Genomic DNA, 25,173 nt, shown 5'->3' on the forward strand with positions numbered 1-25,173 from the left:
AACTCATTCATATATGTGTGTGTATGTATGTATAAGCATAGTGTAACCAACCACTTGAGATGAATAGTTATCTCACTTGACTTCCACTATCTACAACCACTGTCCATCACTTCACAAAGTAAACAGATACATAAAACAATGAGATAAAGAAGAGGTGGAGAATGCTTGATCACTTTAAGCAGTCCTTTCTTTGCTTGAAAGTGTTAATTAGAGGACATGAATCTACTCTCAAATGGTCTTATTTTCTATGTGTCTTTCCTATTAAGAGTACCTTAGGTAGGATTCTAGTGTTGAAAACAGTGGTTTTTTTTTTTTACACATTCAGCATACATCATAGCTATGCATCTACTTTTAAAATCTATTCAACTTAAGAAATAACATATTCCAATGCTGAGAAAAACCAAATAAGTGCTAGACTTGTTGAGAATTAGTTACAGAAATGGATGGATTTCAAGGATTTTTATCTCACTGACTTTAGGAGCTTTTCAGTTCATGATTTCTTCTTATAGATTAGATTTTTCTGTAAATAGCTAGTTAATACATTTTGTAGGCTTTGTGAGGCACGGAGTCTCTTTTGTAATGCTTGCTTCTGCCGTCATACGGTGAAAAGCGGCCAGAACTAACATGGAATGACTGGGTATGTTTCTACCATAATAAAGCTTGCTTATAGACACTGACAACATGGTCACTTACATTATGAAACAGCATTATTAGCTTCATTTTTATGGTTTAATTTAATTTTTTTAGACAGAGTCTCTAGCCCAAGTTGCTTCAAATTCTCTGTGTAGCTGAAAATGATCTTGAACTTCTGATCCTCCTGCACCCGTGGAATGTTGGGAGGCAGCAGTGTGCCAGCGCACTCAGTTTACTCACGGTGCTGACAAAAGAACCCTAGGCCTCATGCCCGCTAAGCAAGCATGCTGCCAGCTGAGCTACGTTCCTAGCCTCCCTTTAATTTTTTAACCTTCTGAAAGTATAAAAATATTCTTAGTTTGAGGATCATACAAAACTGGCTAGATTTGGTCAGTGAGATATAGATTGCCAAAACCCTGCTGTAGGTTAAGTTTAAAGCTTACAATTGTAAAAGCTAAAATTAAATCATACACCATCCTAACAAGACTCTTCCCATATTATTCAAAAGAACATAGGAGGGGGAACTATAGAGAAGGCTCAATGGCTAAGGGTACTTCCCACTCTTCAAGAGGACCCAAGTTCAGTTCCTAGCAATACTCAGCTGCCTGCAACTCCAGCTCCAGGGGATCTGACACTTTTGACCTCACAAGTCACTACACTCACATGCACAAACCCATGTTCAGACATACCTTCATTTCATACACACAATTAAAAATAAAAAAGTCGCCGGGCGGTGGTGGCGCACACCTTTAATCCCAGCACTCGGGAGGCAGAGCCAGGTGGATCTCTGTGAGTTCGAGGCCAGCCTGGACTACCAAGTGAGTTCCAGGAAAGGCGCAAAGCTACACAGAGAAACCCTGTCTCGAAAAACCAAAAAAAAATAAAAAAGTCACTAAAATATAATAAAATATACACAATAATGATAGCATCATTTGTAACTAATGCCCTTGGACTATAATATGTATGACTTAGTGAATTTTAGTATTTTTTATGTTATAAAAGAAATTTCAAAGCTGGGTGTGGCCCATTTGGGGGGCTAAAGCAAGAAGAGAATTACAAGTCCATGTCCAGCCTTGGCTGCATAGTGAGATCTGTCTCAAAAAAGGGGGAGATGTTCCATTACTAATTTTATAAAGTTTCAAAAACCTTATCATTAGTCATGTGTGTATTAATACCAAGTATGTAAGTGTGTCTCATATGACTCTGTGTCTTTTAGGTTCTTGTTGCTACTTCTTTAACAGGCTTATTAGAAAAACTCCTGAACTGCAATGACCTTTTGGAGAAAATCATGAAGGGACTGAATGCGTATCTTGAAAAGAAACGACTTTTCTTCCCTCGGTATGATAGATAATCAATTGTGCTATAATTTAAAACATTTTTCTGGTGTGTGGTGAATTGTCACTAAAACCTTTTTATTCACATATTTCTTTTCCAGATTTTTCTTTTTATCTAATGATGAAATGTTAGAGATTTTATCAGAGACCAAAGATCCACTCAGAGTTCAGCCACACTTAAAAAAATGCTTTGAAGGCATTGCTAAATTGGAGTTCCTGCCTAACCTGGACATTAAGGCCATGTACAGCTCTGAAGGTGAGCGAGTGGAGCTGATTGCACTGATCTCCACGTCAGCAGCAAGGGGTGCTGTAGAGAAGTGGCTCATTCAAGTTGAAGATCTGATGCTCAGAAGTATTCATGACGTGATTGCTGCATCCCGGCTGGTATGTTTCCTAGGGTTAATGCATGCTGTAGTCTACAAATGCTGGGCTGTTTGGTTAGTTTGGTGACATGATTTTTTTTCTCTTTATTTCTACATCAGTAGTAAGAATTGATGAGAATAATATATATAATAACTTATACAGGTATGTTATAAGAGGAAGATGTATCATCAGAGAGAATAGTAGAGTACATGACTTTAGCATGGGAGAGGGTCCAGCAATAGGCTCATAGAGGAAGTTGGACTGAGGCGGAGATATGAAGGGTAAGTAGAAAATAGCTAGATAAAGAGTGAATTAAAGAATGTGTTGGGGTCCTGTGTAAAGGCTCTGGGCTCAGGAAGATTCAAGAATCTGTAAGAAACTGTGAGAAGATCTTTGTATCTGGGGTAGAATGAAGAAAAAGGAAGGCAGAAAGAAGATAAGAAGGGAGGGGTTCATTTTTATTGTACATAGGAAGGTTAAAATATTTTAATGGGGGAAATCATAATCTGGTTTATATTTTATACTAGTAAGACTATGGTATAAAAAATGAATTAGCAGACTATCAAAAGAGGAAGACAAATTAGGAGACCCTTGTATTAGCCTAGAAGATGTGGTCTGACACTAGACAGTTGGTGGGAAATATGGAACAAATTAGATGGATGAGAAATATATTTGTATCTTAATTTCAACAGGCCTTAAATTGGTTGTAGAGTGAAATGGGGAGGAGGGGGAGGCCTCAAGAATTACTTTAATAGTCTTTCCATGAGCACATGGATGAGATTTACTCAGGGGGATGCCTGGAAGAGAAGTAGGTTTGCAGAGGCTTCTGAAAAATCAGGATTTTATTTCATAAATGTCCAAATTAGAATGTTGCCACACATAGTAGCTCACAGCTGCAATCTCAGTAGCTGGAGAGGCTGAGGAAGGTAGACTGCCCCAAGTTTGAGGCCAACCTCAGTTACATAAGTTCCAGGGTAGCTTTGGCTACAAAGTGAGACTCTGTCTCAAAAAGCAAAATAGAGACCATAGAAATGGCTAAACATGTAAAGGTTCTTTCTGCCAAGCCTAATAATCTGAGTTTAATTCCCTAGAGTTCATATGATGGAATGAGGGAACTGATTCCCACAAGTTGTCTTTTGATATTCACACATGCACTCTTCACACATACCCACCCCCACAATAAGTAAGTAAACAAATACTTTTTAAACCCAAGAAATAAAACATTGCAGTGCTACTTACATATTTATTGTAGGCAAATAGTCATGTGCTTTAATACTTGCTGATCTTCAGGTCAGATCTGCTCAAACATGTTAAATACATTTTCTGGTTCACTTATTGCTTTTTGAAACTTAACTACTGTAAAATTCTAAATAAGATGAACATACATGAGATACTTAATAAATCTGAAGTAAATATAGCACCTGGATGTTTTATATACCTCATTCAAGGCTAACCAAATTATCCTAATCTTGAAATATATATTTTCCCTTGTTCTATCTTAAGCACCACAAAGGAGCATTTGTGTGGTGAGCATAGTTTTAAAAGCCCTTGCAGCCTGTGTCCAGCAAGTCATTACTTGAGTGAGATAACCTTTCTCACTAAAGGGCCCTGTGAAGCTTACCTTTCAAAAGTATTATTATTTGAACTATGTGTAGTATTTATGTGTGTCTGTGTGAGAGTGTGTGCGCATTAGTGCAGGTGCCCATGGAAGCCAGAGACATTGCATCCCTCTGAATCAGGAGTTACTGGCAGTTGTGAGCCGCCAGATGTGGGTGCAGGGAACTGAACCCTGGTCCTCTGGAAGAGTAGTACATGCCCTTAACCACTGAGCAATCTTTCCAGACTGAAAATTTTCTTGAGATAGCTTTTCTGTGGCTTCAATGGTTTTGCAATTAAATCTTGATTTTTTTCTCCTTTCTCTATGATTCCAAACAAACTAAAAATATATAGGAAAGCATCAACATTGTCCATGAGGTATTGCCTTCATTGACATAAAAAATGTACTTGCCACATACCTGGCATTTATTACTTCTCTTCAGAGCTTATGTTACTTTGTTATTTGAATTTATCTATAAGTACTTTAATAAAAATATTTTATAAATAATATATCTATATTCTTATATTTGATGTGTTAGTTTAAAAGAATACTTTTCATTATCATCAGCTTCAAAATTCATCCTACAAAGTCTTTATAATTTATAATTGTTATTTGCTGTTACCATTTGTTATTGAAGCAAGCTACTTTTTGTTTTCATGGTTAAGTTTCTTTATTTGTGCAATGTGACGATAGAATAAAGAATTTGTGAGGTTCTTATTTTCTTTTTTAATTTTTTTGTTCATTTTACATACCAACCACAGTTCCCCCTCCCCACTCCTCCCACTTCCTCCCATCCCCCACTCCCTCTTCTTGCCCCTCCACCTCCCCCCACCCACTCCATCCACTCCTCCAAAAGGGTAAGGCCTCCCATGGGGAGTCAAGAAAGCCTGGTACATTCAGTTGAGGCAGGTCCAAGCCCTTCCCCGCTGCATCGAGGCTGAGCAAGGCATCCGACTATAGGTAATGGGTTCCAAAAAGTCAGCTCATGTACCAGGGATCTATCCTGATCCCACTGCCAGGGGCCCCTCAAACAGACCAAGCTACACAACTGTCTCCCACATGCAGAGGGCCTAGTTCGGTTCCATGCAGGCTCCACAGCTGTCAGTCTAGATTTTATGAGTTCCGACAAGCTTGGCTCAGTTGTCTGTGTAGATTTCCCCATCATGATCTTGACTCCCCCTTGCTCATATAATCCCTCTTCCCTCTCTTCAACTGGACTCCCGGAGCTCGGCCTGGTGGTTGGCTGTGGATCTCTGCATCTGCTTCCATCGGTTACTGGATGAAGGCTCTATGATGACAGTTAGGGTATTCACCAATCTGATTACAGGGGAAGGCCAGTTCAAGCACCTCTCCACTATGAAGCAAGCTATTTTTAAACTGTTAAACCTTCCCTTCAAAATATATTTAAAACTTTTGAAACGTGAAAGTATTAGTAGTAGATGAAAGTATATTTCAAATTCAAATGCACAGATTGTTAAAATAATTTAATAAGTTTAATAATTTAAATACTAAATGTAATTGTATATCTTAGTTATGTAAGTTTTAGAAAAGTTATGGATAAGTAACACAGACATTCTAACTACTAGTAGTAATCCCACCAAGTAAGAATAAGACCACTACTACAATTTTAAGCTAAATTTAAAGCAAGCTTTAATTAAATACTGGCCAAGAGGATGGGCTCTGGCCAGGACTGCCCTGGAGTTCCCAGCAAATGGCCACAAGTCATGTTTTACAGGGACTTAAAAAAGCAAAACCATGGGGCCACTGTACTTTCCACCAGGTCCAGTCAGGGACAAACGAATATCATGACGTACTTCCTGCCCATGTACCTCCTGCCCGCATGTGGTCAAGCATATCCAGTGCAGATAGGTCAAACATGGGACAAACAGGATCTTGTTCTTAACTGCAAACAGAACTCTCAACCTTCAAGGTAGATTTTTCCTGTTTGGGTCTCACACTAGCCCAGTTTTTAAATATATTATATGGTCTCTGTCGTAGTTACTTTTCCTGTTGCTATGATAAAATAACGTCATAGAAGCAACTTCAGGGAGGAAGCATTTATTTTAGCTCACAATTCAAGGTACTCTGTGGCAGTCAAGACAGCAGGAGCCGGAGCAGGGGGCTGCACTGCAGCCACAGCCAGGAAGGAGAGAGCCCTGAATGCTTCCTAGAGCTCAGTTCTCTCCACTTTACAGACTCCAGAATCCTCTGCGCAGGGAGTGGTCCCTCCCACAGTTAAGACGGGTCTTCTTGGATCAATTAACTAATCAAGATCAAGCCCTGTAGTCATGCCCAGAGGCCGGTCTCCCAGGTGACTGGATTCTGTCAAGCTGACCACACTAACCAGAAGCTTCCTTTGCAATTCAAGTTCAACATCAATATACATACTGTATTTGACTTGTTTTCAAGCTTTTGTACATGCACAAATTATACATCTCATAACCCTCACCCTCCTTATGTAAGACTTTTTAAATGGTTTAATGGTTTTTTTTAAATATTCTTCTTATAATAGAAATAATGTGTATTGTTCATCAAAAACTTGACAACTAACCCAGCAGAAGAACATAAAAATTGTTGTTAGATGTTTACAGACTTCTTTTCTTTGGTAACCTTTTAAAGATAGAAATTAATTTTAATTATTCAGGCTTATCCAGAATCTGCAAGAAAAGACTGGGTCAGAGAGTGGCCTGGCCAGGTTGTGCTTTGTGTTTCTCAAATGTTCTGGACTTCTGAGACACAGGAAGTTATAAGTGGTGGAACAGAGGTAAAGCATTATTTGATTTTAAACAACATTCTTTCTCATTTCATATTTCTTTGTTTGCTTGTCTGTTCTTTGCAAAGATAATATCCTCAATTTCTATATGCATTAAAATTATACAAATTTTGGAAAGTTTGTTATTTTTTACTAGGGTTACACAAATTCACTCTGTAACTCACTTATATTTTCAAATAGATTATGAAGTCATGGTTATTTCCTAAATAAGTAAATATAGTGTTTTGAGTCATATACATACATATCTACATAACGTCAACTAGATTGTTTTGTTATTTTGTAGGGCTTAAAGAAGTACTACAAGGAACTCCAGTACCAACTAAATGATATCGTAGAGCTAGTAAGAGGAAAGCTGTCTAAGCAGACCAGGATCACACTGGGCGCTTTGGTTACCATTGATGTACACGCTAGGGACGTCGTTATGGACATGATTGACATGGGTAGGTGACTTTTTCTTTTATATAAAATGTAAAATATCAATAGCTGCTAAGAAACAAAGACTTGAGTGGGTTTTGTTTGTTTGGTTGTTGTTTTTGATTTTGTCTTGCCGAAGGACATACTTTATTATTAGCTCCTGAGTTCTAGTTCTCCTTCTCCTGTACGGTTTTGGTTCCGTGTATTGCCCAGTCGAGCGGGCAGCAATGAAACTAACTTTGCGCCCAGCAGGGGCATCTCTTCCGATTAGTGGAGGGTTCACCAAGGTCCCGGTGGTTACCACCTCCAAAGAGATGCTCCACAGGATTCACGGGCACACCCCGGACATGTGGCCAACAGTTCTCCTTGGCCTTGTACTTGTGGTAGGCATGGCCAGCCTTTCAGATAGGTTTGTCAGTTCTGCCCTCACGGCCACAACACCAACAACAGCCCTGTTGGCCAAGGAAATGACCTTCTTGGACCCTGAAGGCAGCTTCACTCGCATCTTCTTGGTCTCCGGGTTGTGGGAGATGACTGTGGCATAGTTCCCAGAGGTTCATGCCACCTTGCCCCTGTCCCCAGGCTTCTCCTCCAGACAACACACAATAGTACCCTCAGGCATGGTGCCCAGAGGCTAAACATTGCTGATATTCAGTTGGGCCTTCTTGTCACAGTACACAAACTGCCCAGTGTGGATTCCCTCTATGGTGAGGAACAGGACGTCCGCTTCTTAAATCAGTAGGGATCACAAAAGACCACTTTTGCGAGTGGATAGCCGTGACCAGGGTCATGAATGATAGTATGATACCCTCAATAGAGCCAGCTGCTCAGGGAAGTCCACAGCACGCAGGCGCGGCGCCCTTAAGGTGTTTCACGTGCGAGCGGGACACAGAACCCGCACCTTTCCGCTGCCCTCGGATCACACGGCCCATGGCGGCGAGTCTGCCAGCAAGCACTCCAAAAGAGGCGTTGTTTTTCCTTAATATGATTTCCTTGGAATGGTCTTTAATTTGAAAACATGAATTATTTTAATATTTGCTGTTATCATAAAAGATTACTTTTCGAATATTTTCACTTCATGATCCTATTTCATCCTTTCTAGGTGTCTCACATGATACAGATTTCCAGTGGCTTGCTCAGCTTCGTTATTACTGGGAATATGAGAATGCACGAGTTCGTATCATTAACTGCAATGTAAAATATGCATATGAGTATCTTGGTAACTCCCCTCGCCTTGTCATAACTCCTCTGACTGACAGATGCTACAGAACCTTGGTATGCAGTTAACTCATTTTGTTTACACATTAAATCATACTTTTTGGTACAGAATATATTTTCTTGTCCAAATTTAATATTGGCTAACCTCATTTATTTTAAAACATTTTTACAATTATTTATATGTGTGTGTGTGTGAGGGAGAGAGTGTGGGGGTGTGTACATGAAGCAATACATGTGTAGAGGTCAGAGAACAACTTTTAGGACTCTGTTCTTTCCTACCTTATGGGACCTGGGGATTGAACTCAGGTTATCAGGTTTGGTGTCATATACCTTCACCTGCTTGCCATCTCTCGGCCCCTCATTTGTTAACTTATCCCAAATAATCTGATGCACTTATCCTTTCCTAACCCCTACTTCTGTTTTTCAAATTATTTTATCATATATCATATATATGATCTATGATATTATGTATATATATATGTATATATATATATATATGTATATATATATATACTATAAAATGTGTGCAGGTAAATGAGAATGCTGGTGTGTGCCACAGCGTGTGCATGTGCCACAGAAGAAGACACTTTCAAGAGTGAGCCTGTCCTGCCTTCTCCCATTGCCTTCAGGGACTGAATCCCGCTTACCTGGCTGCTTAGCTTGCCCCACCCCCAAGTCCCCTCTATGTGGCATTGTGATCCTGAGTATTTACTTCTCAGCCCCCTTTCAGCATACAAACGTGTTTGGATTCTATTGTATACAAGTCTCAGGTCACTTCCATGGTGACTAATTAGAAAAAGAAAGGTACTGAAGATAAAAGACAAAACCAGTGGAGTACTGGAGAGATGATGGGAAGGTCAGAGCACAGCTGTGTCCCTGGACTCCCAGTTACTGTGCTGTCAGAACTCAGGGAGGGGACTGCACAGGCCTGCGCTTGGTTGAGCAGCCGTGGGAGATAGAAGCACAACCATGAAAACCCCACAATAATGATAATAATAGAATATAGGACTCCTGGGTAAATCTAAATTTCAAGTGATTAAAAAATTATTCGTATGTCACTTAAGGATAGAGATACAGTCTAGGAAATATTTTTTAGGCAATCATGTCTCATGTAAATGCCACAAAATATGCATTTGCAAAACGAGATGTTTTCCCGAAACTAGATGGCATGGCCAACAGAATGAGGCTGTATGACACATGTGATTGGTGCCCTCTAGCATTAACTGAAGCATCATTACATGGTGTGTGTGTGTGTGTGTGTGTGTGTGTGTGTGTGTGTGTGTGTGTGTGTGTGTGGTGTTTTCTCTAAATAGTGCAAGGGAAGCAAGAGAACTGCTAACAAGTCATCCACTGTTCTTCTGAAATTAAAGTTTCCCTATGCATTCTGTATTTTTGTCTGCTACACTTGCCAAGCCAACCTGGGACGTGAGGAGGGATGTGAAGAAACAGCAACTCATTTAATGCTGAGTAGGTTAGCGTACAAAATTGAATTCTCTAGCACAGATGAAATGAGGATTCTTGTGCATATGATTTATTAGGGAAATAATTCATACACTGCTGAATTCACACTCTGATTAATGAAAAAGAGGAATGCATATTAGCTGCAATACAAAGTAGAAAGCAATAATATTGGTGAAAGAAATAACAGAGCAGTTCTTTGGGGGATGCAGAAAATGGAGAACATACCAAGGGTATGTTCATTATGTTCTCCAAGGTAAAATCTAGAGAAATCATAGATGATACATTGTTTGTCCTCCAAATACGGACCCCATTTGTATTACTTATTTTGTTCCTCAATTAGCTATCTGGAAGCTATCTTTATTATCTTCTACCAATATCCTCACATCTGCTTTCTGAAGGAAATCATCCTGAATTAATTTTACTCCCTCAGGGCTCGATTCGCTGTTCTTGAAGGGAAACTATGTATTTGTGAAGTATTAGATAACAGTTCTTACAGCCAGAAAGTTCTATGCTAAAAAGTAACGACAATATAATAACATCTGGCTTCCCTGAAGCTACAAATACAGATAGATTCAGTTGGCCAGCAACTCTCCAGTTTGGTTTCTTTTTCTAGCTGATCATAGATTTCCTTTCACACATAACTTTTGTTGTTGTTTTTTTTCCCAGATAGGTGCCTTCTATTTAAACCTCGGAGGTGCGCCAGAGGGGCCAGCAGGTACAGGAAAAACTGAAACCACCAAAGACTTGGCTAAAGCTCTTGCTGTACAGTGTGTGGTGTTCAACTGCTCTGATGGGCTAGACTATCTAGCAATGGGAAAGGTAGGAATGTCAAATGTTACAGGCTTACTGCTAGGTCTACCTGGGCACACTGAGGCAAAGTCACGTGCTCATTAATATTACTGGGCTGTAGTTTCAGTGTTACTTGAACTTTGATTTTAGTGGTGATGACATTGGTAATATCCTTGGAGCTTTTTAAGCTTAACTTTTAATTTTGACTTAGAAGGTCAAATGTTTTTGTTTGTTTGTTTTTCTTTGTTTACAAATGATGTCCTTTCTTAAGAGAATTCACCATTTACACCCCCCCCCATATCCTTAGTTTTTTAAAGGACTGGCTTCTTCAGGTGCTTGGGCTTGCTTTGATGAATTTAATCGAATTGAACTGGAAGTGTTATCAGTGGTGGCCCAGCAGATTCTCTGCATTCAGAGAGCCATTCAACAGAAATTGGATGTGTTTGTTTTTGAAGGGACAGAACTTAAGCTCAATCCGAACTGTTTTGTAGCTATTACCATGAATCCTGGCTACGCAGGACGTTCTGAATTGCCAGACAACCTCAAGGTAATTTTTTTGAGAGTTTAAGTTTGTTAATCAAAACTAATAGCATAACCCACTCAAACTGTTATAAACTCCTCCATCTATTTTGCCATTTCTTTCCCCCTTTTCCCTCTGGTATAAGGTAAGCCTCAAACTCTCATTTGTTTGGTGATGCAGAGGCTTGAGCTCAGGCATACTAAACAAGCACTCTACCACTGAGTTGCCTCCCAAGGCTGCTTTTATTTTTATTTTGAGATAGTCCTACTAAATTGCCTAGTCTGGCCTTGAACTTCAATCTCTTGAGTAGTCAAGATTGTGCATGTATGCCACCATGCCTAGCTTCTAAAGCGTTTTTAGAAATCTAAAACTACCAATTACATAACATTTAGCTACTGCTGAAAAAATAGTTTATAAATAGATGTTGCATTTAAGGAATAAACTTGGCTATCAGCATCTTTTGATCCTGCTTCTGCTCAGCTTTAAAAATGACTTCTTTTGCATAAGTAATATATTTGATTTATTATATGCCTCAGGTTCTTTTTAGAACGGTAGCTATGATGGTTCCAAACTATGCCCTCATAGCCGAAATCTCCCTCTACTCCTACGGGTTTTTGAATGCAAAGCCTCTGTCTGTGAAGATCGTAATGACCTACAGGCTTTGCTCGGAGCAGCTCTCCTCACAATTTCATTATGACTATGGAATGAGAGCAGTGAAAGCGGTTTTAGTGGCAGCTGGAAACTTAAAATTAAAATATCCCGATGAAAATGAGGACATATTGGTAAGTGTTAATTAAATATGTGCACTCTGAAAACCTTAGTGGAAATATAACGTCTTTAGTGAGATCAATCAGGAACCGCGCACGGCAACTGAGAGAGTTGTTGCTCCAAGTCTTTTAGGTAAGGTGGAAATTGTACTTTTAGGTTATTTATCGTACTTTATATTAATACAGAGGCCTTTAGGTTTGATAACCATAGTGTTAATTTTTCATTATGGGGATGCTATGAGCAATATAAAATAAACTGACTTTGGCTAAAAATGTGTATGTGTGTGTGTGTGTGTGTGTGTGTGTGTGTGTGTGCATATAAGTGCAGACAATTAAATTACATTGTCCTTTTTGTGATTTTAGCTTCTTCGATCAATTAAAGATGTAAATGAACCAAAGTTTCTATCACATGACATACCTTTATTTAATGGAATAACTAGTGACTTATTTCCTGGTATTAAACTTCCTGAAGCTGACTATAATGTAAGTGAATCCATGAGAATGACTTCCTCTGTACAATAAATTCAACTGACGGCTCAATTATTTACAAACCTTTATTAAACTGGGGTCCTTATTCTGTTTGGATAGTTTCATAATGGGGAGTTTGGAGTCACTCCCTATTTTTCAAAAATTTTTTGGAAGAGTTTGAGAAGCATTGATATTAGGTCTTTAAAGGTTTAGCAAAATCCACTGTAATTATTGTGACCATCAAAATACTCAAAATTCAAATAAAACTTGAAACAGAAAAAGTTTAAAAATAAAAAAGGTATTTGATATGATTTTATCTTAAATATGTTAAGGTTTGGTTTGTATCTTAATATAATTGTCCATTTTGTAAATTTTTTCATTCATACTTAAGAATATGTATTCTGGTGCTGTTGGTGAGAATGCTTGGGTCTGTTATTAGCTCCACTTGGACTGAAGTGTGACTCATTTGTTTCTTTATTGCTTTGGTGTCTGGATTGTCTGTGAATGTTGAGAGCCTTAGTGTTGCTGTCTGTCGCTAGGGGTCCGGTGCTGGGCGTCCAACTATAACTGCTTTGTCTTCATTGTCATTGCTGAAGACTTCGTTTGCCTTTTCAGTTTTTATTATTTTAGTTTACAGTTTTGGGTTCAAGTTTATTTTGTCTTTTTACTCTTTTACTATTGGTAAATATTTATGTATTTTTTTTATAAATAAGTACAACTACCTCTGCTTTCTTTTTATTTTTATTTTCACAGAATGTCTTTTTGTCCATTTGCTTTCACTCTCTGGGTGTTCTATAAGAGGTTGCAAGCAGCAGATAATTTGGTCTTGTGTCTCGTAGAGGGCAGAGAACAGCTTGCAGGAATCCGTTCTCAGGGGTGAGATGCAAGCTGTCAGGCTTGGTGGGTGGCCATGCTTTCACCTGCTCAGTCAGTCCAAATTAATTACTGATGTGTAAGGAGTAACTCAGGGTATCTTGTTAATTGTTTTCTGTTTGCATGTCTGTTTTTTCTTGTTTCCTTTGTTGTCTGAAGGCTTCCTATAGTGCTGTGCTTTCCTAAGATTTACATAAACCAGATTTAGAGCTGGCTTTTTTTTTGTTTTGTTTTTTCTTTTTTTCGAGACAGGGTTTCTGGCTTTTTAAAGTTGGTAGCAACTTTAATTTACATTTACATGCTACACTTAAACTCTTATTTTCCCACATTTTATGTTTTTAGTATCACACTTTTTATCTTCTTATAATTTGTATCACTTAATTACATTTGACTTGTTTTACCTTTAATAGTTTTGTCTTTTAATCTTTCTACTAGAGATAGAATTTGTTTACCCACTGCCATTATTGTGTTATAGTTTTTGGGATTGGACAGTAAAGTTACTCTTTTGGTTTTGTTTTGTTGTTTTTTTGTTTGTTCTGGAAGCAAGGAGTGAAACTATCTTTAATCACAAATGATATGATTTTGTATAGAAAATCTTGAATAACTTATATAATAATAATGACAAGAGATACATAGGTTTTTTTTGTTTTTTTGTTTTTTGTTTTTCCGAGACAGGGTTTCTCTGTATAGTTTTGGTTCCTGTCCTGGATCTCACTCTGTAGACCAGGCTGGCCTCGAATTCACAGAGATCTGCCTGGCTCTGCCTCCCGAGTGCTGGGATTAAAGGCGTACGCCGCCGCCGCCGCCGCCGCCACCACCACCCAGCCACAAGAGATCCACAGTTTAGCAAGGCTATAGGGTACACCATACAAAATCCAATCACATTTCTGTATGTTTATACTGAACAATCCAAAGTGAAATTAAGAAAATAGTTTGTTTTCAATAGCAACAAAAAGAATAAAATTCTTAAGAATTAATTTGGTAAAAAGTGCAAAATGTTCACTCTGAAATCTACAAAATTTCACTGAACAAAAGTAAACAAGCTTAGTGACATAGTGCATTTCTAGGATCCCAGCACGCAGCATCAAGGAGTATGAAGCAGGAGGTTATAAGTTCAAGGCCATTCTGAGCTACACCTCAAGATGAGGGTAGGGGAGAGGAGCAAAGGAAGGAGGGAGGGAGGGAGGGAGGAAGGAAGGAAGGAGGGAGGGAGGGAGGGAAGAAGGAAGGGGAGGAAGGGAAGGGACAGGAAGCAAAACAAGACTTAAATAAATGGGACACTATCTCATGTTCATAGATTGGGAAAATTAAAATGGTTAAGATGACAGCTTTCCACAAACTGATCCACAGCATCAATTCAGTCTCCACTAAAATCCCAGTTGGCTTTATAGGCATTTAGAAGGTCTTTCTAAAAGTCACACGTAACTGCCAGGCACTCAGTTTAAACAATCTTGAAAGACGAAGAAAAACCAGAGAGTGTGGATAAAGCTCACTGTAGAACACAGGCTTAGCATTAGCAAGACAGTGGGTTCAGACACAGAACCAAAAGGTGAACAAAAAAAAGAAAAAAGGTAGGAGGATTCACACTTCAATTCCAAACATAATAAAATGGCATATGACTAAAATGGAGTGATGCTGACATATGGATAGGCAAATATAACAACAGAAGAGAATTTGCAGAGAAAAAAATGTCCATACTTACTAATTTTTGACAAGGTATCAAGTCAACTCATTTGGGCTAGGGAATAATTTTTCCAAAAAATAGTACTGGTGCCACTAGATAGTCACATTGGAATTAATGAGTGGGCCCCTATCTCATATGTAAAACAATTTTTTTCTTTTATTGAAAATAGATTTCTAGCTGGGCGGCAGTGGTGCATGCCTTTAATCCCAGCACTTGGGAGGCAGAGGCAGGCAGATCTCTGTGAGTTCGAGGCCAGCCTGGTCTACAGAGTGAATTCCAGTACTGACAGGACTGTTACACAGAGAAACCTTGTCTGGAAAAAAAAAAAGGAAAATTGATTTCTTTTTCTCACATAATATACACTGAATATAGTTTCCTCTCCCTCTATTCCTCCCAGTTTCTCTCCTCCAATCTGGATCCACTCCCTTTCTTTCTCTCATGAGAAAACAGACTTCTAAGGGATAATTATAAAATAAAATATAATAAGATAAAAACAAAACTAAGACATCAGAGTTGGACAAGGCAAACAGAAGGAAAAGAGCCCATGAGAAGGCACAAGAATCAGAGACCCACTCGTTCACACACTCAGGAATCCCACAGAAACACTAAGCTGGAAGCCATAATATATACACAAAGGACCTGGTGCAGGCCCTGTGCCTGTTACCTCAGTCTCCCTGAGTTCTCATGAGCTTTAATAATGTTGGTTTAAATGGTCCCATCTCCTTGATATCCTCCAACCCCTCTGGCTCTTTCCACTTCCTCTATCATGGGGTTCCCTGTGCCCTGAGGGGAGGAACGTGATAGAGATGTCCCATTTAAGGCTGGGTATTCCAAGATCATTCACACTTTGCATAATGCCTGGCTGTGGGTCTCTGTATTTGTTTCTATTTGCTGCAGAAGGAAGCTTCTCTGATGATGGCTGAGTAAGACACTGATCTGTGAATGTAGGGAGTATAGCAGAATGTCATTAGGAGTCACTTTATTGCTATGGGAATTAGAACAGTAGTATTTGGTTTGACCCTAGGTCTCCTGGCTATCTAATCTCTGATTCTTGGTCACCCAAGCAGTGCTGGGTATGGGTTCCATCTCATGGAGTGGGCCTTCAGATATTGGTTGGCTACTCCCACAAGCTTTGTGTCACCATTTCCCTAGTGTATCTTGCAGGCAGGATACCGTTGTAGATCAAAGGATTTGTGGCTGGCTTGGTGTCGGTTTCTCCTTTGGTAGCATACGGAGTGCCTTCCTGTACCAAAGATGCTAGAAGTAGGAGTGAAGGCTCTGTGTAGACCCCAGCTCGACTTCTCTATATTCAATAAATTGTGTAGATGTCCTCAGCAAGGGATCTTGCTGTCAGTTTGTGGAGAATTACTTACAGTCTTGGCAACAGCCTGGGTTGTTTGGTTGCCATGGGACTGCTTTGGCCAACAACTCAATTAGATGAAACCCAGTCCTGATGCTGGAAGCTTCATTTGCCAGTTGGGACACTGTCTTCCCCATTATTTGGTAATTTCATTTAGATTACCTTCATATATGTATCTATTTTAGGAAGCTTCTATTATATTATGTTCCATACTACCTTTCAAATGCCCCTTAAGTTTAACTGTCTCTCTTCATATTCCTTCTTCCCATCCCTCCTCCCCCTTCCCACTTGATCCCCCATTCCAGTCTGACCTCTTCAATTCTTACATATCTATTCTAGTTCCCTTTCCTAACAAGATCTAGCTGTCCCCCTTACTCTATTCCTACACTCTGTGGTTCTACAAATGGTCGCTTTGTTGTCTTTGACTTAACAGCTATAAGCTGTATAAGCTATATAAGCAAGTGCATACCATATATGACTTTCTGGGTCTGGGATACCTCACTCAAGATGATTTTTCCAAGTTCCATCTATTTACCTGTGAATCTCATGATTCCATTTTTTTTAAATGGCTGAGTAATACTCCATTGTGTAAATATACCACATTTTCTTTATCTATTCTTCTGCTGAAAAACATTTAGGTTGTTTCCCATGTCTGGCTATTATGAGTAGATCAGCAATGAACATGGTTGAGCAAATGTTTCTGTGGGAGGATGAACCATCCTTTGGGCATATGCCCAATAGCTGGTTCTTGGGGGTATACTTACTGTTAACAATGAGTTTCATTCTTCCACGTTTTTGTGTGCTATCCAACTGTAGTATAGGTCTTTTCCTCCAGCAGGACTTTAAAAGAGCTTAGCTGTGTTTGCCCAGTGTCTTATTAAGGCCTCTATTGCTGCAATGAAATGTCATGACCAAAATCAACTTAGGGAGGAAAGAATTTCGTTCATTTACACTTCAATATCACAGTTCATCATTGAAGGCAGTCAGAACAGGAACTCAAACAGGGCAGGAACCTGAAGGCAGGAGCTGATGCAGAGGCTATGGAGGAGTGCTGCTTACTGGCTTACCTCTCATGGCTTGCTCAGCCTGCTTTCTTATAGAACCTAGGACCACCAGCCCAGGGATGGCACTACCCACAATGGGCTGGACCAGTGTCACTGGTCTGATCACTAGAAATAGTGGAGAGGGTGCCTGAACTGAACTGGCTTACCCCAGTGATCAGATCGGTGAATACCCTAACTGTCATCACAGAGCTTTTCTCCAGTGACTGATGGAGGCAGATGCAGAGATCCACAGCCAAACACCAGGCAGAGCTCTATGAGTCCGGTCGAAGCGAGAGAGGAGGGATTTTATGAGCAAGTGCATCAGGATCATGATGGGGAAACCTGCAGAGATGACCAAACCAAACTAGAGGGATCAATGGCTGTAGAGCCTGTATGGGACTGGACTAGGCCCTCTGCATGGCGAGACAATTGGGTAGCTTGATATGCTTGGGGGGCAGTAGAATCAGAATCCATCCCTTGTGCATGAGGGGGCTTTTTGGAGCTTACTACCTATGATGGGACACCTCCTGCAGACTTGAGGTAGGGGGAAGGGCTTGGATTGCCTCTACTGGATGTGCCTCCACATGGGAGGTCTTGCCTTCTTGTGTAGGGGAATGGGGGGGTGGGTAGGGGGAGTCTGGGGGGCGGGAGGAGGGAAGAGGGGGATCTTTGATTGGTGTGTAAAATGAATGAAAATTTTTTCTTAATAAAAAAAAAAAGAAAAAAATGCCTACAGGCTTGCCTGCAGCCCAATCTTATGGAGGCATTTTCTCAATTGAGGTTAGCTTGCTCTCAGATGACTGTGTCTTGTGTCAAGTTGAGTTGACAGAAAACTAGCCAGGACACCCAGGAAAGACTAAACCATTTCTGAACTTAAGTTCCTTCAGAATGATTTGCATCTATTGTACCTTATGGCTATTAAATTTTAAATGATTTTTTTTAGCTTCTCTGTTTATTCCTAGTTGCTATGTGATATGAAGGATTATCTAGCATTTTCTTTTATGTCTTAACCAAAAACAGAATTTTGGCATACACCATTAAAAAGAATTATTTTTATTTAACATATATCCAGTGCTGGGATGTTGTGATCATTAATAACTTACATTGATATATTAAAGGCGTTTCAGTTTTATTTATTCTTTTTAATTTGAAAATATAAAACTTTCTAACATGACTTTTAATAACATTTCACAGAAACACATTCCACTTTTATTTCAGGAATTTTTGGAATGTGCATATGAAACCTGCCAAGTACATAATCTTCAGCCTGTTAAATTTTTTCTTGAAAAAATTATTCAGACATATGAAATGATGATTGTTCGACATGGGTAAGAGTATTGATTATCTGCCATAGTTTGATGTTATCTTAAATTAAACTAAAGAACCAAAAGAAGCAATAAACTTTTTATATTAGGAGGACTAGAGAACAAATAACTTCTCCTTTCTCAGTAGCTTATAGCAAAAAACACAGAACCAGGAATGGAGGTGCAGGCCTGTAACCCTAGCTTATGATCATCTGAGGCAGGAGGATCTTGAACTCCAGGCCAAACTGGCCTATATAAGAAGATCCTGTCTCAGGAACTGGAGGAACACACTGTTGGGTAACAATTCTGAAATCCACTTGGACACATGATGGCCCCATATCCAGAGATGGATTTACTGTGAAACTAATGGAAGTTAAGCTTCAGGATCTCTTCCTTGTAGGGAACTATCCAAGCAGCTGTAAATATTTTATGTACACAATTGATTATATAAGGTATTATTAAAGTAGATATGTAATTTTGTGTTCATAATATTATGTGTATTTTTCCTTTACAAGGTCTCTTTAATTGTGTAAACTTAAGGCTCTTTATAACATTTTGGATCTAACTCTGCTTGATTTTTGTTTCCTGAGAGGGACTTTCTCATCAGCTGTTTCCAAGGGACTAGACTTAACCTTTGAAAGGTCTTTCTATTTTTGTCTTCTTTCCTCAATATGCATGAAGAAACAAGAAAGAAAAAATGTTATTCATAGTGACTGAAAAATGATTCCAGCCATTTCCTGTTTACAGAAAGTTAGGGTCTAATAATCATGATTTTTGTAAAGCTAAAGAAAACAACTTTGTATTATGCAAAATTTCAAACTTATACTAAAATGAGGGAATAGTAAATAATCCTCATGCATCCAGGGTTGAGTACTATATATGTTGTTAGAACAGAATCAGCAGGTAGAAATCAGTAGACATCTTCAGAAATTTAAGCAGCTTTTATGTGTTTTATCCTCCATCTGCCCTAAGTACAGTTTTAGTGTCATATTTCTCTAAATCCTTGTGGTAACCTTAACCCTGTCAGGCTTATAGATTCTATGCCTCTAGCCTGTTTTCATCAAGCCTTGTTCTCCTAAAATGATTATGGTAGCCCTCCTTACCCACAGTTTTTATTTCCATGGCTTTATTTAACCACAATCAACTAGCTGCAGTCTAAAAATGCTAAAAGGACAATTTCACAATTTGAGGGGAGGGGACTGTCATATAATCTTCTCAAAGAATATTAGTGTAATTATTCTGTTTTATGACTAGCTACTGTTAGTCTCTTACTATGTCCAATTTATAAATTAACCTTTATAATAGTTATGAATATGCAGGAAAAATATAGTATTGTATGCACTTCTATAGTACACATGGTTTTGGGTATCTACTGGTGGACTAGAAGATAACTTGTAGACAAATTTCTAAATGGTCTTATTAAATAAGAAACACGGAGCCAAATATGGGGGTGAAAGCCTTAGAGATCAGGGAAATAGTGATAGCCACCAACCTTACCTCTCCAGCTCTGCAGCTACCAAAAGGGGGTTACTTCCTGTCTAACTGCTCCTTTATTGCCTTGCTGTTCTGCCCTCTCATTGGCTCTTAGCCCAACTACCTCACTTCCTTGTCAGTGCCTGTCTGTACAGACCTCCAGGTCTCTATGGTTGGTACTGGGATTAAAGGCATGTGTCACCACGCTTGGCTGTTCCCTAGTGTGTCCTTGAGCACACAGAGACTCTGCCTGCCATGTGACCGGATTAGGGCCTGACTTTTGTGTTTACTGGCTTGCTATTTCCTCTGATCTCCAGGCAAACTTTATTAACATACAAATAAAATATCACCACATTTCAGCACAAATAAAATATCAGCACAATAACTTCCAAAGATTGGGAGACTTCTGTACTGAGAACCACATTAATTCTTCATAGATTTTAATAATGTGATAAAGTAGCTCTGTCCTTGATTTCATCCTTTATGTCATTCTGAGTTTTCATTGTTGAAAAGTGTTCTTAATTTTTTACCAATGTGCATGAGAATTCTCCAGGTCCCTGAATTCCTGAACTCCCTCTTTCCTCTTACACACCCACCTGCAGACAGACCTCCCTCACATCCTCTGTGCTATTATTTCTTGTTAAATCCAGCCATATCCTTCCATTGTTCCGAATAACACTGTATTTATTCACTACCCTTCCCCCCTTCATTAGGTGTGTTATCTGTCTTCCAAGTTATCTAAATGATTAAATTCATCAAATGTTTTACCATTGTATAACAGCAATTGTCAATCATTTATCCTCTGGAGACTTCATTTGCCATATATTTTGGTTTTCTTCTATTATGGCAAGAACATCCTCCCTAGGATGGGCTGATTACACTGTAGGAACAACCAGGGCCCAAATGTGAATGATTTACAGTGCAAAGGTGTATTTTTTCGTTCATACTGTACGTTCATGTATAGGTTATCGGGGAGACTCTGATTATCATAGTCATAAAGAGCAGCCACCACCTCACCATTGTGGATTACATTCTTGCTAGAGGGGTGACAGAGCTCTGTCAATTCCCTTACTGGCAATTACCTACCTTGTGTGATTCATTGGTTGGAATTAGTCACCTCATGTTTCCAACGGAGTGGCAAGGAGGCCTGCATGCCAGGAGGGGGTGTGGAAATCTTTGGTAAAGAGCACTGTGCCACTACAGCAACTGAAAGCTTTAGAAACACTTCTTCTCATGCGTTAGCTTTTATTTTAAGAATATGTAAATAATATTTTTTGTCATTTAGAGACTTTCTATTATAGCCTATTTTTTGATAGTGTTATGAACATGGAAAATTCAGTGTAGATTTGATCAGTGTAGAAGTGAAGTGTATTTTCATCTATCTGAGGAAACATTTTAGAAATTCAAAAATTATATATGGTGATTAACACAGAGTGACGTTTTCTATCCTGGTATAAATAATTTAATTGGTCATATTTTACCATCTTTCATAGTTTTATGCTGGTAGGAGAGCCTTTTGCTGCTAAGACAAAAGTCCTGCACGTGCTGGCTGATACGTTAAGTCTTATGAATGAACGCAATTATGGAGAGGAAGAAAAGGTCATGTACAGGACTGTAAACCCGAAGTCGATTACTATGGGCCAGCTTTTTGGGCAGTTTGACCCAGTGTCTCATGAGGTAATGTACAAGATAACACTCTTGCCTCTGTCAGTACATATTAAAGCAAGAATCTAGAAGTATCTCTATGTTTTTTTTTTTTTTTTTTTGGTTTTTTCGAGACAGGGTTTCTCTGCTTAGCTTTGCGCCTTTCCTGGAGCTCACTTGGTAGCCCAGGCTGGCCTCGAACTCACAGAGATCCGCCTGGCTCTGCCTCCCGAGTGCTGGGATTAAAGGCGTGCGCCACCACCGCCCGGCTTATCTCTATGTTTTTAATGATAAATCAAATTTATTTTATGAAGGAGGCTTTTCGGCTTTTCCTTTTTTCCTCAGTGGACTGATGGCATTGTGGCAAACACGTTTAGAGAATTTGCCTTAGCAGAAACCCCTGATCGGAAATGGGTTGTATTTGATGGTCCTATTGACACTTTGTGGATAGAGAGTATGAATACAGTCTTGGATGATAATAAAAAGGTAAGTCACTGTTATTTAAAGCAGAGCTTATTCAGACATAATTAAGCAATTCTAGGATTATATAATTAAGCTAAGGCGAGTAAAAATTGCATACATTTATAAATTTTCTTTTTAGTAAAGACTATGCTATAGTAAGTCTTTTTGTTTTTTAATAGAATGAAAGCTTTATATTAAATTTTATATTAAAGCTTCTGTGTTAACATAATAATTGTCTTAGTCACTGCTCTATTGCTGCAAAGAGACGCCGTGACCAAAGCAGCTCTTATAAAAGAAAGCGTTTGGCTGAGGGCTTGCTTAGAGTTTCAGAGGGTTAGTTCATTGTCATCATGACAGGGAGCATGGAGGCAGGCAGGCAGGCACTGGAGCAGTAGCTGAGAGTTAGATCATGATCCATAGGCAGAGAGAGAAACTCTGGGCTTGGCATGGAATTTTGAAACCTCAAAGCCCAAACCCAGTGACACACTTCTTCTAACAAGGCCACACATACGTCCTAATCCTTTCAAATAATGCCACTCTCTGATGACCCAGCATTCAAATACATGAGCCTATGGAGGGCATTCTTATCCAAGCCACCACAGTAATCTACCAAGAAATCAAGTTGGGCTGGAGAGATTGCTTAGCTATTAAGAACACTGGCTACTCCTCAGGGAACCCGAGGACCCAGGATCTGTGTTCCATTGATTCCCAGCCCCCACATGGTGGCTCACAGTCATCTGTAGCTCAGTCCTTGGCACTGCACTCATATGGTGCACAGATATACATTTGGGCAAAACACTCATACACATAAAAAAACTAAGTTATTTCAATTTTATAATTTCACATAGAACTTTAATATCTTAGAAGAAAATGAAAGTCTCATTTTTTTTAAAGTTGAATACTTCAGTTTTTTTCTGTAAAATATTGCCCTGGGATATGAGCAATATATAAAGGAACTAGACAATGGAAGTCTTATAATATTTATTTTAATTGGGAGTAAATGGACATAAAATTCTAAAATTAGATGCTATGATTTTAATGTATTTGTACACTTTCATAACTGTTACCAAAATAAAGATGCATAAAATTCTCTGCACCCGAAGGGTCATTCCTGCACATTCGAAGTCAGCCCATTTTCTAGAGATCACCCCTTAATCAGTAATAATTGGTTTTAGTGGGTCTTGCACATCTGACGGTGGGCTCATGCTCTTCAGTGCTTTCCTGTTTCCATCCATGTACATGAGGGGTTTGTGTTGTTGTGTTCGACTTTGCTCCTTATTCTTTTCATATCTGTATGAGTATTCTCCTATCTGTGTGTATCTCAGTTTATTCCCATACTTGTTATGTGGCACTGGAGACTGAATCCTGGGGCCTTGCATATGTTAAGCAAGCACTCCACCAATAGGTCATTTTCCCCTGCCCAATTGATTTCCATACATATATGAAATGAATGTCCTACTAAGTAGTAAATTCATTTAATTAATACTCAAATTTATGGCCAAGTACCTTATCATTGTTGGTCGTTATATTTTTCCTTATTTTTACTCAGTAATATTGATTGTGCTGAAAGTAAAAAGTAAGCTGACAAGTACTGGTGCTTCAGAAAGCAGGAACTAACCAGTAGAATGAAGTATAAGAATTTCAACTCAATCGCAAGGGTGCTCTCACATTAGATGGGAGGGAGGATAGCCAGGAAGTTTGGATATTCAGAGTTGATGGTGAAAATGAAAAACAAGCCTTGTGACAACTTGTCTTCGTCAAGTGGTAAACCTTGGTTCTTTGCAGATGTAAGAAGCAATGAAACAGTTTTCGTTAGCCGTAGTGGAAGCTGGGAAGCACATCTGCTTAGCAGTGCTTCTCAACCAGTGGGTCATGACCCCTTTGGAGTCACATATCAGATATCCTGCATATCAGATATTTACATTACGATTCATAACAGTGGCAAAATTACAGTTATGAAGTAGCAATGAAATATTTTATGGTTGGGGCCTGGTAGGTGATAGCAAGGCAGGTGTTGCCAGATGTCTGACTTGTACTTGATGGTGAAGTCTAAGAAGTTGGTAGAGGTTCCTCACCACAACATGAGGAACTGTGTTAAAGAGTCACAGCATTTGGAAGGTTGAGAAGCACTGGTTTAGGGAAATAGAGACGTATGTGTGGGCAGTGCTGAGGACCTGGTTAAATGAAAATGCTTGAATCACCATTCATTATACCAAAGGCTGCCTGTGTGAAATAGTCTATCAATAAGCAGCCTGGGCCTAGGTAAAGGTAGTGTTGCAACACTGGAAATGTACAAAGACTTCAAAGACAACGGTGTGAGGACAGTAGAAGCAATGGATATAAAGCAGAACTTACCTAACAAAGGAGATAAAACCAGCCATGAAGAGAAATTCCTTACAAAAATGACGAGAAAGTATATTAGGAAAGAACTGGCAGGAGTAGAGGAGTGGAACCTGTAATCAGGGTATATTATGTTAGAAGAAAATGTGTTTTTAGTGAAAAGGGAAAAAGTGTATTAGGTGTTGTGGGAAGGAGAACTGGATGGTTGGAGCTGTGGACAGGGACTAAGATGCTTGAATTAAATAGTTCAGAATTACTTGGGTTTTTTTTTTTTTTCAAGAGGTAAATTTCCAGATATATGAAATGAATGGCTGGAACAAAGTAAATAAAAAGCAAACAAAGACAGGATGGTCAGGAACATAAGATGTTATTGTTTTAAAATGCTCATGCTCATGAACTCTGGCCCAGGCTGAAGTTAGAATTCAACTGGGCCAAGTGCTGAGGGCTTTGATGAGGAGAGAGTTGTTGGGGCCTGGTAGGGATAGCAAGGCAGGTGTTGCCAGATGTCTGACTTGCACTTGATGGTGAAGTCTAAGAAGTTGGTAGAGGTCTAAGAGGTTGGTAGACAACACAGTAGAGTAGAGTGAGTGATGATGTTATCCTAACTTGGTAGCAAGTAGAGGAGTGTTTACTGATATACATTTAAAACGTAT

At 39.1% G+C, this 25,173-nt stretch overlaps 1 protein-coding gene and 1 pseudogene across 1 annotated transcript in view; one reads left to right on the top strand and one right to left on the bottom strand.

Moving 5' to 3' along the window:
• Dnah12 (dynein axonemal heavy chain 12) overlaps positions 1-25,173 on the top strand; it is a 175,415-nt gene that overhangs the window by 54,160 nt on the left and 96,082 nt on the right. The window contains exons 23-34 of the mRNA XM_076544093.1: positions 1,850-1,971; positions 2,069-2,351; positions 6,572-6,691; positions 6,984-7,140; positions 8,217-8,389; positions 10,460-10,612; positions 10,890-11,129; positions 11,639-11,884; positions 12,233-12,352; positions 18,516-18,625; positions 21,568-21,751; positions 22,064-22,204. Coding sequence (XP_076400208.1) covers positions 1,850-1,971; positions 2,069-2,351; positions 6,572-6,691; positions 6,984-7,140; positions 8,217-8,389; positions 10,460-10,612; positions 10,890-11,129; positions 11,639-11,884; positions 12,233-12,352; positions 18,516-18,625; positions 21,568-21,751; positions 22,064-22,204 — 2,049 coding nt within the window. The remainder of the gene's footprint in view (positions 1-1,849; positions 1,972-2,068; positions 2,352-6,571; positions 6,692-6,983; positions 7,141-8,216; positions 8,390-10,459; positions 10,613-10,889; positions 11,130-11,638; positions 11,885-12,232; positions 12,353-18,515; positions 18,626-21,567; positions 21,752-22,063; positions 22,205-25,173) is intronic.
• On the bottom strand, positions 7,282-8,064 carry LOC102919596 (large ribosomal subunit protein uL2 pseudogene; annotated as a pseudogene).

The sequence above is a fragment of the Peromyscus maniculatus genome, chromosome 9 (assembly GCF_049852395.1).
Source record: "Peromyscus maniculatus bairdii isolate BWxNUB_F1_BW_parent chromosome 9, HU_Pman_BW_mat_3.1, whole genome shotgun sequence".
In the NCBI taxonomy this organism is placed as follows: domain Eukaryota; kingdom Metazoa; phylum Chordata; class Mammalia; order Rodentia; family Cricetidae; genus Peromyscus; species Peromyscus maniculatus.